At 39.7% G+C, this 16,379-nt stretch overlaps 1 protein-coding gene across 4 annotated transcripts; it reads right to left on the bottom strand.

Annotated features, from left to right (window-relative positions):
* Positions 1-4,933: 4,933 nt before the first annotated feature.
* LOC308644270 (uncharacterized protein) lies at positions 4,934-15,945 on the bottom strand. Of its 4 annotated transcripts, XM_081285184.1 has the most exons (6): positions 15,795-15,945; positions 11,882-12,036; positions 11,109-11,168; positions 10,196-10,322; positions 9,650-9,710; positions 4,934-8,831 (listed from the first exon to the last, which is right to left on the bottom strand). In XM_081285184.1, the coding sequence occupies exons 4-6, from the start codon at positions 10,227-10,229 to the stop codon at positions 7,421-7,423; spliced, it is 1,506 nt and encodes a 501-aa protein (XP_081141310.1). In that variant the 5' UTR covers positions 10,230-10,322; positions 11,109-11,168; positions 11,882-12,036; positions 15,795-15,945; the 3' UTR covers positions 4,934-7,420. The 4 variants fall into 4 exon arrangements, with proteins under 4 accessions (XP_081141310.1, XP_081141311.1, XP_081141312.1 ...); XM_081285185.1 differs by lacking the exon at positions 11,882-12,036; XM_081285186.1 differs by lacking the exons at positions 11,882-12,036; positions 15,795-15,945 and adding an exon at positions 12,486-12,521.
* Between the last annotated feature and the right edge of the window lie 434 nt (positions 15,946-16,379).

The raw sequence follows: 16,379 nt of genomic DNA, 5'->3' as shown, positions 1-16,379 counted from the left end.
GAATATTCTTAAAATTCTCTGAAAAAGGGGCTGGGGATGTGGCTCAAGCAGTAGCGCGCTCGCCTGGCATGTGTGCGGCCCGGGTTTGATCCTCAGCACCACATACCAACAAAGATGTTGTATCCGCCGAGAAGTAAAAAATAAATATTAAAAATTCTCTCTCTCTCTTTAAAAAAAAAATTCTCTGAAAAAAATAAATAAATAAAAGAGAGAACATTATACCACCTCCCATAGACCCTGAAAGAATAATAAAAGAATATTAGGAAGGACTCCATGACCACAAATCAAGTGAATCAATTACTTCAAAGATATAGTCTACTAAAACTGACAAAAGAGTAGGTTATCTGAGCAGATCTATGTCTATTAATGAAATAGAATCAATACTCAATAACCTTCCCAAAACTTATATATTCCAAAAAAACTCACATTTAGCCATTGTAACCTTATTTTAACTGGTGGGGGTGAAGGGACTGCCATTTTGTCAAGAATATTTGGAAGTGGCAAATACTCAATTTTAATCCATTACTCACTAGATCAGGGAATGGAATCCATGAAGATTAAGGGATATCTTAGCACAATGAGTTCCATAATATGGATAATTTAGGCAAGACGTTTTTGCATAGTTAAAAGTATATTTGTTTTTTTATACAGTAACTCCAAAATTATAGAGGTTTTTTTTTTTTTCACTGCTAAGGATGAAACTCAGGGCCTTATGCATGAGACAAGTACTCTACCACTAAGTTATATCCCCAGTCCCAGGTTTGAGTTCTTATTTGAGTTCCCTATAGATAAAGGGCAAGAAGTTCAGCTTCCAGGAAGTGCCACTCAGCCTTCCTTGGGTGAGAGTCCACAAACAATAAGGTCATTTTTGTCGAAGGCCTTCAAGCCTTGTGATCCTAAGATTTGTACTTGGGCATGCTGGTGATCAACAGTGCTAAGGAAAGCCCATATACTGGCTAGGGGTTTTGCACTGGGAAAAGAGCCACATATCTTCTATTTAAAAACTAGTTCCAATGTTCTAAGAGAGAACATTCTTAGTCTAATATTGGCCAAATTATATTGTTATATTGTATGCATGTACAGATATATAAAATAATGCCATCAATATGTACAACCATAATGCACTAATAAAAAAATATGGAAAAAAAAAAAAAAAAACTAGTTCCTGGGCTGGGGATGTGGCTCAAGTGGTAACGCGCTGGCCTGGCATGCCGAGTCACTGGGTTCAATCCTCAGCACCACATAAAGATAAATAAAGATATTGTGCCCCCTAAAATTAGGAGGGGTTAACCCCCTTTCCTTTATTTCCAATACCCTTGGGGATCCGGGAGTGCACATTACAGCAAGGGAATCAGCAGCACCAGAAAGTCATTGCTGCTACTCTTGCCTGTACAATGACTCTTTCTAGGCAACAGGGTAAAATATTTAATTCTATGGACTGGGCACCGTGGTACATGCTTGTAATCCCATCAGCAGGAAGATTGTAGGTTCAAAGCCACTCTCAACAACTTAGCAAGGCCCTCAGCAATTTAATGAGATCCTATCTCTAAATTAAAAAAAAAAAAAAATTAAAGGGCTGGGGATGTGACTCAGTGGTTAAGTGCCCCTGGGTTCAATCCCCAGTACAAAAAAAAAAAAAAAAAAAAAAAGTCCCTTTTTTGCGACTTCACAATCATCCATGAGCATACTGCAAGGATGTACAATAATAAACAATTTTTACATGGCCATGCCAAGCATCCAGAAGTGACAACCAGAGTAGATGCAGTGACCACTGAGCAGTCACCAGATTCTTGGCAATTAGGACTGAAGTACCAATCAAGTTAAGGTGATGCTTTTGCTGCCTTGAAAGGTGAGTGCCTCAAAAACTCCTTACCAACTAGGATGAACCTATTAAGTCACACTGCAGAAGTCAGTCAATTAGCCATTTGTGTCCAGATGAGTGTTTCAACATGGGACAAGGTGGCCACACTTGACACAGAACACAAAGCCCTGTGTAGACCAAAGTGAAAGCCAACCAGCCGTTGGTGGTTGTCACTCAGGTGACATTGATTGTATCATGGAGTCAGGTAGCCCAGAGACCTCAGCTAAAATTGAGTAATGTCCTTATCACAGTTGGTCCATCCTGTATTTCTTGCCATTTGTTTCTGTAGCCTCACACTCACTCCATTGGTGAGGGAGAAATTAGCAGCTTAGGGCTGATGAGATTCAAATTCAGGACACCCATCATTACCTGCAACCCAGTCAGGGAGCCTGCTTGCACCTGGGTGGCCAGATTTGGCTGTCTACCCACATGAGAAATGAACAATGGAAAAAAAAAAAAGAAAAAAATAAATTTTGTACATTTTGATCAAACTGGGAAGAAGAGCTAGATTAATAGAAATTATTACAATTTATAGAAACAAAACTCAGGTGATAAACATGTAGATTAGCTAGGCTGTGCTTCATCAGATAACATGTCTGTCTTAATTCCCTTGGCACATCCTTCAGATGAGCAAGTGCTGGAGCTCTGTTTCACCATTGCTGCACAGATAAGGTTGTCAGGAGCTTATCAGTTAGTGACCCTCAGTCAGGATGTGGAAGGTACTGGAAGGCATGTAGTCCTGCCCAGGGACTACACTTCAGAGCACAGAGCAGGTGGGATAGGAGAAGGCTTTGGGTATCAAGTTGAGATGCCTCTTGGTTCTCAGGAGAGAATGTGAAAGGTTTGTTGGAAAAATTCTGTCATCCAACAGTGAACAGAAATGCATGATTATAGACTGATGACTAATCCTATAATGCTACAGTATACTATTCTATACTAATTGCATTTTAATTACATGCCATACAATCTAGTCATATATATGCTATTTATATACAAAACTATACTACATACTACATATTATATACATGCTTATATACACATGTACATACTTCAGGTACTAGATAATGCTATATGATGTTAATGTACACAAAACTTTCAATATAGATGCAAAAAGCCTCAATAAGATACTAGAAAAGCAAATCTACCAATATATAAAGACTTAACACTCCCTGAGAGAAATTTAACTTACAAAAGCAGTGCTGTTTTCATATATGAATGTAATTCAACTTATTAGAATAAATGTCAAAAACCACAAGTTCATCTCAAGAGATACAGAAAAAACATACAAAAAAATATCAACACCCTTTCATAATAAAACACACCATAGTCACATCTGCAATTTCAGCCACTCAGGAGGCTAAAGCAGGAAGATTGCCAGTTCAAGGCCAGTCGCTGCAACTTGGTGAGCCTCTATCTGAATAGGGCTGGGGATGTAGCTCAATGATAAAGCGACCCTGGGTTCAATCCCAGTTTTTTAAAAAATGAACCGAACTTTCAAAATGTGCTTTACAGCATTGATTAAAAAACCCACTCTTAGAGCATGATGGCACACACCTAAAATTCCCGCTTCTCAGGAGGCTGAGGCAGGAGGATCACAAGTTCAAGGTCAGACTCAGCAAATTAGCAAGACCTTGCCCCCAAAATTAGTGTAGCTCAGTGGTAGAATATCCCAGTACTGTTATAAAAACAACAAAAACCCTAAGCTAACATTATTCTTGATGGTGAGATTGAAAGCTTTCTCCCTGAGATTAGACACAACATGTAATTCTTCCACAGGTCCTTCTCCTTAATCCAAGGTGAATTATACAAGAAACAGCCAGAAATAATGATAAAAAATAAAAGGCAACAAGGCTGGGGTTGTAGTTCAGTGGTAGAGCACTTGCCTAGCATATGTGAAGGACTGGGTTTAATCCTCAGCACATTTTAAAAGGTAAATTAAGTAAAGGTAATGTGTCCATCTACAATTGAAAGTATCTAAAAAAGTAAAAGGCAACAGATAAAATAATTCACCTAAGAGTATGTGATAAATTTGACATACTTAAAAATAGTTATCAACTCTCTTTTATTCTGTTTTCCCCCAAGATACTGGGGACTGAACCTGGGGGTGCTTTTCCACTGAGCTACACCCCCAACCCTTATTTTTTAAGACTGGATCTCACCAAATTGTCAAGGCTAGCCTCAAACTTGCAATCCTCCTGCTTCAGCCTTCAAGTAGCTTGGATTATAGGCATGTACCACCACACCTGGCTACGGCATCTATGGTTTTCTTTTTATTGCAGTACTGGGGATTGAACTCAGGTCCTTGGCAGGCTAGGCAAGCACTTTATCACTGAGGTATATCCTCAGACTATGATACCCAATGTTTTTTATTTTTTAAATTGTAGTTGGACACCTAAAGGAACTTGGTGAGCCAGATAGAGGCTCACCAAGTTCCTTTAGGTGGTGGTGAGGATAAACCCAGTGTTGCGCACGTGCGAGGTGAGTGCTCTATTGTGGAGCCATAAACCCAGCCCAATACCTAATCTTTATTAGCAAAACACAAATTAAATAAATTCCATGCCCCTTCAAAAAGGTAATTTTTCCCATAAGAAAAGTGAAAGACATATAATGTGTGACAATACAGAAGTTGCCACACAACAGTAGGAAAATCCCCCCAAATAACTTCTTTTTCAGTGGCCCATCCATCAATCACAGAACACTTAAGACAATTATATAAATATTGAACCTACTTATATATTAGAAATACATTTCAACTAAAACATGGATCCAACACACTTTAAAGTTGATAGAGAAAAGCTTTGTTAACTGACTTAAGATACTACGCATTAAACTCAAGCACAATACTTATAAGAATACAGTCATATATCACACATTTCAGTCAACAATGGATCTCATATACAATGGTGAGCCTATAACATTAAAATATCTATCACAGGAGCTGGGGCTGTGGCTCAGCAGTACAGCATTCGCCTAGCACATGTAGAAGCTCTGGGTTTGATCCTTAGCACCACATAAAAATAAATAAAATAAAGGCATTGTGTCCAACTACAACTAAAAACATATTTTTTTAAAAAAATGCCTATCACAGCTAGGCACAGTAGCACATGCCTGTAATCCCAGCAACCTGGGAGGCTGAGGCAGGAGGATTGCATGTAAAAGGCCAGCCTGGGCTATTTAGCAGGATCCTCAGCAACTTAGCAATACCCTGCCTCAAAATAAAAAATAAAAAGGATTGGGGATGTAGCTCACTAGCAAAGTACCCTTAATTTCAATACCCAGTACCCAGCCCCCCAAAAATGCCTATCATATAATCAATGCATAGATGAACTGACAAGAAACAAAACAACTGAAGGAAAATAAGAAAACACCCAAGAAAATCCATGGTAAGCAGTTTAGTAGAAACTTCTGTAGACTTTAAGATCCTTTAAGCCTAAAAACATGGACCCCATAACAAAAAGTTTTCATCAACAGAGAGGAATATTCATGGTATATTATCTGCTTACAAGCAAGTCTATGATAAAAAGGAAACCAAGAAAACCATCATGTACACATTTATGAAAAGAGTGACATTTCCCAAGAGGAGCCTCAGACATGCACGTCCTTCAAAAAAGATTTCAGTGGGGATGATGGCACATGCCTGTAACCCCTACAACCTGAGAGGCTGAGGCAGGAGGATCACAAGTTAGTGGTCAGCCTGGGCAACTTAGAGAATTCTATCTCAAAGTAAAAAATAAAAAGGGCTGGGGCTGTAGCTCAGTGGCAGAGTGCTTGCCTAGCATGTGTGAGGCACTAGGTTAGATCCTCAGCACCACATAAAAATAAACAAATAAAATAAAGGCATTGTATCCATCTACCACTACAAAAAATTTAAAAAAAAAAAAGAGGGGAGTGGGGAGCTGGGGATATAGCTCAGTGGTAGAGCACCCCTGGGTTCCATCCCCAGTACCAACAACAACAAAAAGGGTTCCAGCAGAAAGCACTGTCATGATAGGAAATGACAGTTCCAAATGTTGCTGCTCTTGAAGAATGTCCACTGGGCCAGATGAGGAGGTGGAGACACTGACATTGGTGATTCTGGAGCTGTGTGAGCCTAGACTAATGTGTTTGTTTCTTAGTCTTTAACAAAATACATTAAAAAGTAAACAGTAAACATTAAAATGGATAAATGCTTATATAATAAACAAATGTTTTATACAGACATCTTATATTTTAAGCTATGTGTTTATTACAGAACAGTGAAAAAATGAAAAAAATGTTTATTAAGTGACAAACTTACACTAACCTAAGGTTAATTTATTCTTGCTGATAAAATTATTTTTATAAATTTAGTATAACATAAGTCCAGGTGTTTATAAAGTCAACAGCAGTGTCCAGCAATGTCCTAGGCCTTCACATTCAGTCACTGATCGATCACTCAAACTCGCCCAGCAGACTCCCACCAGTACTCCAGCAAGTTCTGTACGCAGGAAGTATCTTGCACAGGTATATATTTTATTTTATTTTTGCAGTACTGGAGATCAAAGCCAGGGACCCTCAACCCATTGAGCTACTCCCCTAGACCTTTTTATTTTTTACTTTGATACAGGATCTCAAGAAACTACCCAGGTTGACCTTGAACTGTGATCCTCCTGCCTCAGCTTCACAAGCAGCTGGGATTACAATCACGGGCCACCCTACCCTGATCTTTTATACTATATCCTTACTGTAGCTTTTCTATTTTTCGGTGTGTTTAGATACACAAATACTTATCATTGAGTTACTCTTGCCTACAGTACTAAATACAATAATGTACAGGTTTGGAGCCCAAAAGAAACGGGCAACAGCATTTAGCCTAAGTTTGTTGGTAGTGCACTATACCATCTAAGATTTGTCTAAGTACACTTTATGATCTTCACACAGCAATTAGATTGCCTAACGAGGCATTTCTCTGAATTTATCCCTTTGTTAACTGACACAACTACACCTATAGAATCCTCACCTTTATGTATCCTTACAAAGAAATGGAAATACGCAAACCAGAGAACTTTTAACTATGAGCCACTGATAAACATATTATATTCATAATTTATGTAAATTTTGTTCATGTAGAGAAACTGAACATTATGTAATAATTAATTTGCATTAAGATTTCAATATCACCTACATTTATGAGATTTCTTTCCAATGGGAGTTTTCCCATTGACTTTTACAGCAATCATAAAAATCAAAAGCTTTCCTTTATTTTCCAAACTACTGGAGTCTGATATGTATAACATCTATCTTCAGTGTGCATTATGGGCCTTTGAAGGTATAGCCACCGGCCCTTCATAGAGATTTTCTGCTGAATGCATTTTTTTGTTGTTGTTGTCTTCAAATGGAACTGGAACAAATGATGGCTTTAACAAATTTCATACATTCATAAGGCTATTCTCCAGTGTGAGTCTTTCTATGTGTTCAAAAAGATCTGAAAAAACTGATGCCGTCACCACAAGTTTTTATCATCCGTATTCCCCTCCATGAATTCTTTCACACATCTGAAGACAAATGGAAAATCTGAAGGGTTTACTACGCTGTTGACATTCACAGAGTTTTTCTGTCCGTGTGAATTCTTTTGTGTTTTTGGAGGGCACTGGAACAACTGAGCCTCTTACCACACTGTTTACACACAGAGGGTTTTTCTCCTGTGTGAGCCCTCTCATGATATCTCAGGGAACTGGGACAGCTGAGCACCTTGCCGCACTGTTTACATTCATAGGGATTGACTTCAGTGTGAATCCTTTCGTGTTTTCGAAGATAGCCGCGGCATCTGAAGGCTTTACCACATTGTTGACAGTCGTAAGGTTTATATCCAGCGTGGGTTCTTTCATGCATTTTAAGAGCCACTTGAAATCTGAAGGCTTCGCCGCACTGCTTACACTGATAGGGTCGTGCTTTATTATGAATTCTTTCATGGACTTGAAGGGAATTCGAACAACTGAGAGTTTTGCCACACTGTATACACTCATAGGATTTGTCTCCAGCATGCGCTCTTTCGTGCCTTATGAGGGAAGTCTGAAATCGGAAGACTTTTCCACACTGTTTACACTCATACGGTTTTTCTCCCGTGTGAGTTCTTTCGTGAATTCGAAGGGAATTGGGAGAACTTAGTGCTTTGCCACATTTTTTACATTCAAAGGGATTTTCTTCAATATGAAATCGCACGTGTTTTCGAAGGTCACTGTGCCATCTGAAAGCTTCCCCGCATTGTTTACACTCATAGGGTTTTTCTCCAGTGTGAGTTCTCTCATGGATTCGAAGGGAATTGGAAGAACTGAGAGCTTTACCACACTGTTTGCACTCATAGGTTTTTGCTTCAGTATGAATTCTTTCATGTTCTCGAAAGTAACCATGACGTGTGAAGGCCTTACCACACTGTTTACACTCATACGGTTTTTCTCCATTATGACTTCTTTCATGCCTTCGAAGGGAACAGGAAGAACTGAGGGTTTTGCCACACTGTTTGCATTCATAAGATTTTTTTACAGTGTGAACTCTGCCAGGTATTTGAAATGAACTAGAACAAAGAAAGGTCTTCCCACACTGCTTGCTGTCAGAGGGTTTGGCTCCAGTGTGAGTTTGTTGGTGTATTTGAAATGAACTGGGGGAATCAAAGACTCTCAAACACAACTCACAAGTATAAGAGCCTTTTATCCTGTGGGTCACCATATGTCTTCCAACACTTCTGAGAGAAATGAAGGTTTTCCCACACTGTTCACATTTATGTGGCTTCTCTCCATATTCCTCACACTCAAGTGCCTTGTATCTGGAGTGAGATTTCAGGTGCCCCTTAAGGGATGAATGACACAGGAAAACTTTTCCACACACACTGCATTTACATGGTTTTACTCCAGCAGGAATTTTCTTGCTCTGATTAAGATTTAGAGCCTGGGTGAAGGTTTTACCACACTGACCACCTTGTTCACTTTCACAGGGTCTCTCTACTACATAACTTCTGTAAAAAAATGACAAATGCATTAGCAAGGGTTCAATTATTAAAATGTATTTATTAGTAAGTGTTGGAGTTCCATTGCTCCTCACATCAAGGACAGGGTACATTTTTTCCCACGGGTAGCAAAAAGACGTAAAAGTACATGGACCAAATACACTGCAACATGAATCCCACTTGGCTATTATCAAAACAGCAACATTCAGTTTCTTAGTACTTAGTTCTTAGTTTACAAATAAACTATTTTGTAAGCACTGAACATCTTTGTTACATTTAAGTACATAGTAGCTTTACTGAAAAATTTCTAATGATAAATAAACTTAAAAATGTATTTGTTTTTGCCAGGCAGGTGTAATCCCAGCAGTTTGGGAAGTTGAAACAGGAAAATTGCAAGTTCAAAGCCAGCCTCAGCAACTGTGAGGCACTAAGCAACTCAGTGAGACCCTGTCTATAAATAAAATACAAAATAGGGTTGGGGATGTGGCTTACTGGTTTAGTGCCCCTGAGTTCAATCCCCAGTACCAGGAAAAAAAAAATTGTGTTTGTTTTGTTTTAATTGTTTTTAAAATTCTATGACATGCTAGGATTTCTTTTTTTTTTTTTTAAAGAGAGAGTGAGAGAGGAGAGAGTTAGGGGAGAGAGAGAGAGAATTTTTAATATTTATTTTTTAGTTCTCGGCGGACACAACATCTTTGTTGGTATGTGGTGCTGAGGATCGAACCCGGGCCGCATGCATGCCAGGCGAGCGCGCTACCGCTTGAGCCACATCCCCAGCCCTAGGATTTCTTAAAAGGACTTTTTTTTCTCTTATACATGCAAATTACCTTAAATTTCTCCCTGGAATTTTAAACTGGTCTTCAATGTTCTGGTTTTTCCACTTGTTTCCTAAAATGTGAACAAAGAAAAATTATTGTGAATTATTAAAAGTTGTAGAAGAATTGTTAACTGTCAGGTGCAGTGGTGCACATCTGTAATTACAGCTACTACTTAGGCTCAGGAAGGAGCACGGCAAGTTCAAGGCCATTCTGGGCAATGTAGTGAAATGCTGGCTCAAAGTTTAAAAAAATAAAAAGGATTAGGGATGTAGCTCAATAGTAGAGCATCCCTGGGTTCAATTACTAGTACCACCACCACCAAAAAAAAAAAAAAAAAAAAAAAAAAGAAGAAGAAGAAGAAGAAATTTTAGAAAAATTACTCATTTCTAGTTTCAATGTACACTGTAACAATGCCTGATTCTTCATCAAATTCTTCCCTTTTCTGACTCATTCACCAAATTCTTCCCTTTTTACATTCCAATCACAGAACCACATGCATGACCAAGAAACATTTGTGCTATAACTGACTAGGTAAAGGAATGATGTTGGTCTTACCTATAGAAGCCAGGTTTCTGAAAGTTTCCCGCATCACATCTCTGTAGAGATTCTTCTGGGAAGGATCCAATAAAGCCCACTCTGCCTGGGTGAAGTCCACAGCCACATCCTGAAAAGCCACTGAGTCCTAAAACATTCCACATATAGGTACAGGAGAATGAGTCCGACTGACCAGAACCTACACTCAATTCATAAGAGGGTCACATGATTCTATGGTTTCCAAACATTTCCATCATGACTTGGTCATGAGAATTCTTGCCTTGGATGATACTCCCTCCCACACAGCAGTTCTAGTACTAGAATTGAGCTATTCAGAAAGGAAATAGCAAGTAGGAGCCCTTCTCATTAGTGGGCTCAGAAAGTACGATGTGCTGTTGGGTCACTTTCATTTCTCTTTGTAGAGATGGTCTTTAGTATCTGTCATAACAAAGCCCTACCACCTGATATGAAGAGTTAACATTAGCACGGCATGGTGGCACATACCTGTAATCCCAGTGATTTGAGAGACTGAGGCAGATCAAAACCAGCCTCAGCAACTTAGCAAGACCCTACGTAACCTATCAAGACCCTGTCTCAAAATAAAAAATAAAAAGGGGTGGAGATGTGGCTCCTTGGTTAAGCACCCCTGGATTCAATCCCTGATTGAAAAAAAAAAAAAAAAAAGGTAGTCTTAAGTCTACTCACATAGTTCAAACTTTGCTAGTACCAGTGAACTTGAAACTTGGGAGTGATTCACTAACATAATAATAAGAATGTTTCACTGTGCCTAAATGATCTGTGTAAACACCATAGCAGTTTATGAACTCTTGTTTCTCTTCTGAATGTCTATTAATTTGTTCCATGCTCACAGTGGTGCCTAGAGGATTAGACCCCATAAACACTGTGCACACTGAGTGTATAACGAGCTAATTACCTGGTAGACGCTATTTCATGCATGTTGTCACAATTTGTCCATTGGGGAACTAAGTTCATCCTATGTGATTGTCCTTTGGGGACTTATAAACACTTTACTCCAGGCCAAATTTAATAAAGTACTAAGTATAATAAGTGATCAATATTTAATGAACCTAACAGAACAACTTTTGAATTTCTATTGAGCCATGTCAAAGCAGAATCAAATCGGTGGGTAGATGATACATGTTCTTGGAAAGAACTCAATATCATCATTGATATCACCTCTTCCAAACCATACCTCACAAAAATCCCATAACTCTCCAAAGCAGACTCTTCAGTAGTTTGTTTTTATAAACTAAAAGGAATAACAAATGTCTAACAATGATGAAAGTTTTCTAAAGGAGAGTGATGGCTTGCCTCACAAACCTAATATTCAGAGCAGCCTAGTATTAGCAGAAAACAAATAGACAAAAGGAAAGGCATCTACCAAGAGCTGGCATTTGTATAGAATGTTGATTAATAATAGAGTAGGTGGGTCTGGGGGTATAGTTTAGTGGTAGAGCACTTGCCTAGCATGCACAAGGCCCTCAGGTCAATGCCTTATACCCACCAATGATAATAATAGTAATAATACAGCAGGCACTGTGGAGCTCTGGGAGAGAGCACAAGCACTTTAAAACATGGAGCAAGGCAAACTGGTCTCTACTTGAAATATGCATTCCATTCCCTCCTATATTGTGGATAGTAATCAATCCACTGTATATTCAAATATAAAAAATAAATATAGAACACCTTTAGCAATCACTAGTTTCTTGGATGTAATAGGTAGGATAATTTTTAAATAACATGAAGAATAAGCCATAGAGAAAAGAACTGAGGCTGGGGATGTAGCTCAGTGGTAGATCATTTCTCTAGCATGTGTGAGGCCTTGGGTTCAATCTCCAGTGCTAGGAAAAAAAGAAAATAAAAAATTAAAATATTCTAAAATCAAGACAGTTAAAAGACAAAAACAGGGCGGGGGTTGTGGCTCAGTGGTAGAGCACTTGCCTAGCAAATGTGAAGCACTGGGTTTGATTCTCAGCACCACATATAAATAGATGAAAATAAAGGTCCATTAGCAACAACAACAACAAAAATATTTTAAAAAAAGATAAAAACAGAATGGAGAAATCTGCAATACATGCAATATAAAAGGATTTACATGCAGAGTAAATATGATGAGCACATGCTTAAAAATGGTAAATAACCAAACTGTACTTGACAGAAGATGAAAGACAAGTTATAGAAAAAATCCCATTGTTGTAATGAGGAAATAGCCAAATAAAATGTCAAGTAGATGACTCTGACATTTATTAGAAGGACAAATAGTCAATTAGGTAAACCAATAGGGGATCACCTTAGCAAACAAAAAAGTGGATAAATGAAAATGTCCAGTGTCACACTCCACTGCTATTTCCTGTAATGTGATCATTAAAATCATTACACACACACACACACACACACACACACACACACATATACATATACTCATTGAAACTTGATTTTCATAGAGGGAATGATTCTCAGCCCCATCCCATGTGGCTCAATCCCAAACCAACTCCCAAAGATGAATCCCCATGTAAATTAGCACTCAAATGAGTTGAAAATATAGGCCCGCACAAAGACTGGCACCAAGCTGTGGAGAGCAGCATCATGCACTAATTTTCAAAACTTGGAAGTAACCAAGATGAATATTTGTTCACCAAGATAAAAAGAACAAAATACACAAACTCTATTGTACTTCAACACACATACAATGGAATACCTAAAAATACCCTTAAGAAAATGAGTTTAGGGCTGGGGATGTGGCTCAAGCGGTATCGTGTTCGCCTGGCATGGGTGCGGCCCGGGTTCGATCCTCAGCACCACATACAAACAAAGATGTTGTGTCCGCCGAAAAAAAACTAAAAAATAAATATTAAAATTCTCTCTCTCTCTTTAATTAAAAAAAAAAAAAGAGTTTAAATTAGCACCCAAAGAATAAATGTATAGGTTTCAATTTGACAAAAGAAGTACAAAAATTAAAGCCAGGAGCAGTGGTGTACGCCTGTAATCCCAGCAGCTTAGGAGGCTGAAGCAGGAGGATCATGAGTTCAAAGCCAGCCTCAGCAAAAACGAGGTGCTAAGCAACTCAGTGAGATCCTATCTCTAAATAAAATACAAAATAGGGCTGGGGATGTGGCTCAGTGGTCAAGTGCCCCTGAATTCAATCCCAGTAACCCCCAACTACAACTTGAATGAGGCCAACATTACCCAATTAACAAAAAGAAATAAGACACTACAAAAAAGGAAAACTACGGAAAGACAGATGTTAAAATTCTCAATATATGTTAGCAAGTTAAATTTTTTTTTTAGAGAGAGAGAATTTTTAATATTTATTTTTTAGTTCTCGGCGGACACAACATCTTTGTTTGTATGTGGTACTGAGGATCGAACCCGGGCCGCACGCATGCGAGGCGAGCGCGCTACCGCTTGAGCCACATCCCCAGCCCAGTTAGCAAGTTAATTTTAAAATTAACTTGTATTTGTTAAATTATATATTACAAACAGGTGGGGATTATTACAGGTGTGTAGGGATGATTAAATTCAACAATCAAAAACTTGTGGTACAGCACATGCCTACCATGTGTAAGGACCTACATTCAATCCCTAGCACCCCAAAAGAAAAAACTCAAAAATCAGTGTAACTATATATTAACAAGTGAAATAAGAAAAATCACATGATCATATCAATACTTGCAGAAAAACCACACAGCACTCAGCCCTTGGGAGGCTGAGGCAGGAAGATCTCAAGTGCAAGTTGAGGCCAACTTCAGCAATGTATCCAGACCCTGTCTCAAAAAAGGCTTAGAGATAGGCTCAGTGGGAGAATACCCCTGGTTTTAATCCCCAATACAGGAAAAGAGCTAGAGAGAGAGAGAGAGAGAGAGAGAGAGAGAGAGAGAGAGAGAGAGAAAAGGAACCCATATTTCAAAAAAGCAGAAGGAAAATATATTGAGATTGAGAATAAACAAACATAAATGTTCACAGAAGACAGGACTGGACTTTGGTTGTACAAAATCCCAAGAATCAGTAAAAACCTCAAGAAATTAATAAACTGGGCTGGGATTGTGGCTCAGGTAGAGTGCTTGCCTAGCACATGCGAGGCCCTGGGTTCGATCCTCACCACCACATAAAAATAAATAAAATAATATTGTGTCCAACCACAGCTAAAAAATAAATATTAAAAAAGAAACTAATAAGCTAATATAGCAAAGTTGTAGAACACAAGATCAACATAGAAAAGTCCCTAATTTTCCTGTATATCAACTATGAACAACTGGATTTGGAATTAAAAATACAACATTTGGGCTGGGGATATGGCTCAAGCGGTAGAGCGCTCGCCTGGCATGCGTGCGGCCTGGGTTCGATCCTCAGCACCACATACAAACAAAGATGTTGTGTCCGCCGAAAACTAAAATAAATAAATATTTTTAAAAAAAATACATTACTTGCATAGCATCAAGGATAAAAACAGAGAGAAATACTTATACATGATTGTCACAAATACAACAAAACCGACAAATTTGTAGTGGAAAAATTAAAAAAAAAAAAAAACTAAATTTGTGGAGTTGATCAGGAGTAGGAAGCCTCAATATTTTAAGATGTTCTCCATTTTAATTGCAAAGTCAACATAATCCAAATAAAAATCCTAACAAGTTACGTTATCAGTAACAACAACAACTAAAAAACTCTTGGGCTGGGGATGTGGCTCAAGCGGTAGCGCGCTCGCCTCGCATGCGTGCGGCCCGGGTTCGATCCTCAGCACCACATACCAACAAAGATGTTGTGTCCGCCGAGAACTAAAAAATAAATATTAAAAATTCTCTCTCTCTCTCCTCTCTCTCTCTCTTTGAAAAACAAAACAAAAAAATAAACTCTTCTAGCAGGGAGTGACACCCATAATTCCAGCGGCCTGGGAGACTGAGGTAGGTGGATAACAAATAAACATTGATTTCAGAACAGGACAGAAAACTAGAAGGGAAAAAAATAATAATAACAACAGAAATAAGCCCACAAAACTATAATCCATTGTTCTTTGATAAAGGAGCAAAATAAATGACTAAAGTATGATCTTTTCAATAAACGTTACTGAACCACCTGGACATGATAGGTGAAGAAACTGACAACTTTCACAAAACTAAAACTGGGCCACAAACCGAAATGTAAAATGCAAAGTTTAGAACTTCTCGAAGGTAAACAGAAACTAGACGACTTCGAGTTTGGCAATGAGGTTTCAGATGTGACACCCAAAGCATGATGTGAGAATAAGAAAACGGATAACCTAGACTTCAATGAAATTAAAACACGCTGATTGCAAAAAGCGCCTCCCCGGTCCTCACTGCGCGGTCCGGGGAGACGCGAGCTGTGGGCACAGCGCTGCGCGACAGGGCCAGGGGCCGGGCCCAAGTCGCCGCACTGGGAACAGAGAGGACGTGGGAGTCCTGACAGACAGCCCAGCCCCACCCTGGGCAGGAGGGGACCGAGGGCCCAGAGGCGCCGGCTGCGGACTCGGCCGCAGACTCTGGAGCTGACGCCGGAGAGGCCGGTCCTGCCACAGCCGGTTCTTGGTGATTGCGACAAGCCCGTCCTCCCGGATATGGGGACACCTGGCTCCCGTACTCACCATTTTCCGACTTGGGAGGAGTGTCTGGCGCCCTCCCTACAGCTCCTGCGGTCAGTGGAGTTCACAGCCAACAAAAACTGAGACTGGGTTTGGAGCCCGGCGGGGGCAGAGAACCTCAGACTCGCGGCCGCAGCACCACCCCTCCTCCCTGAGCGCGCCTGCTTGGACGGCAAGACCGCCCCGCCCCCGAGAGCCTGATTGGCTACTGACCCAGTGCCCACCCCCTGAGGCCTGACTGACGGGAAAAGCGATCCCGTAAAAGAGTGAGTGGAGCTGAAATGACCGAGAGCAACCCCAGCCCTTCCCAGCCCCAGTTGCCTCCCCAACTGTGACCTAGCCAGGAGAGGGACATAATTGATTTAAGCGGAACTTGCTCCGGGCTTTCCAGAGCGCGCACTGCTGTCTTGTACTCGGTAGGCAATTCCCGTTCTTCCCCCTTGGACACAGGCTTACAAGTGTGTGCAATCAAATTTACTCTTAGTATCCAGTGAATGGGTGGTGGTTCTGGGGAGGACAAACTGACAGAGAGGCACTTGGAAGATGGGGGTCTGGTATGTCAAAACTTCCTCCAGCCATAATTACATC

The sequence above is a fragment of the Spermophilus citellus genome (genome assembly GCF_964194105.1).
Source record: "Spermophilus citellus genome assembly, chromosome: 3".
Lineage (NCBI taxonomy): Eukaryota > Metazoa > Chordata > Mammalia > Rodentia > Sciuridae > Spermophilus > Spermophilus citellus.
This window is presented reverse-complemented; position numbering and strand designations above follow the sequence as displayed.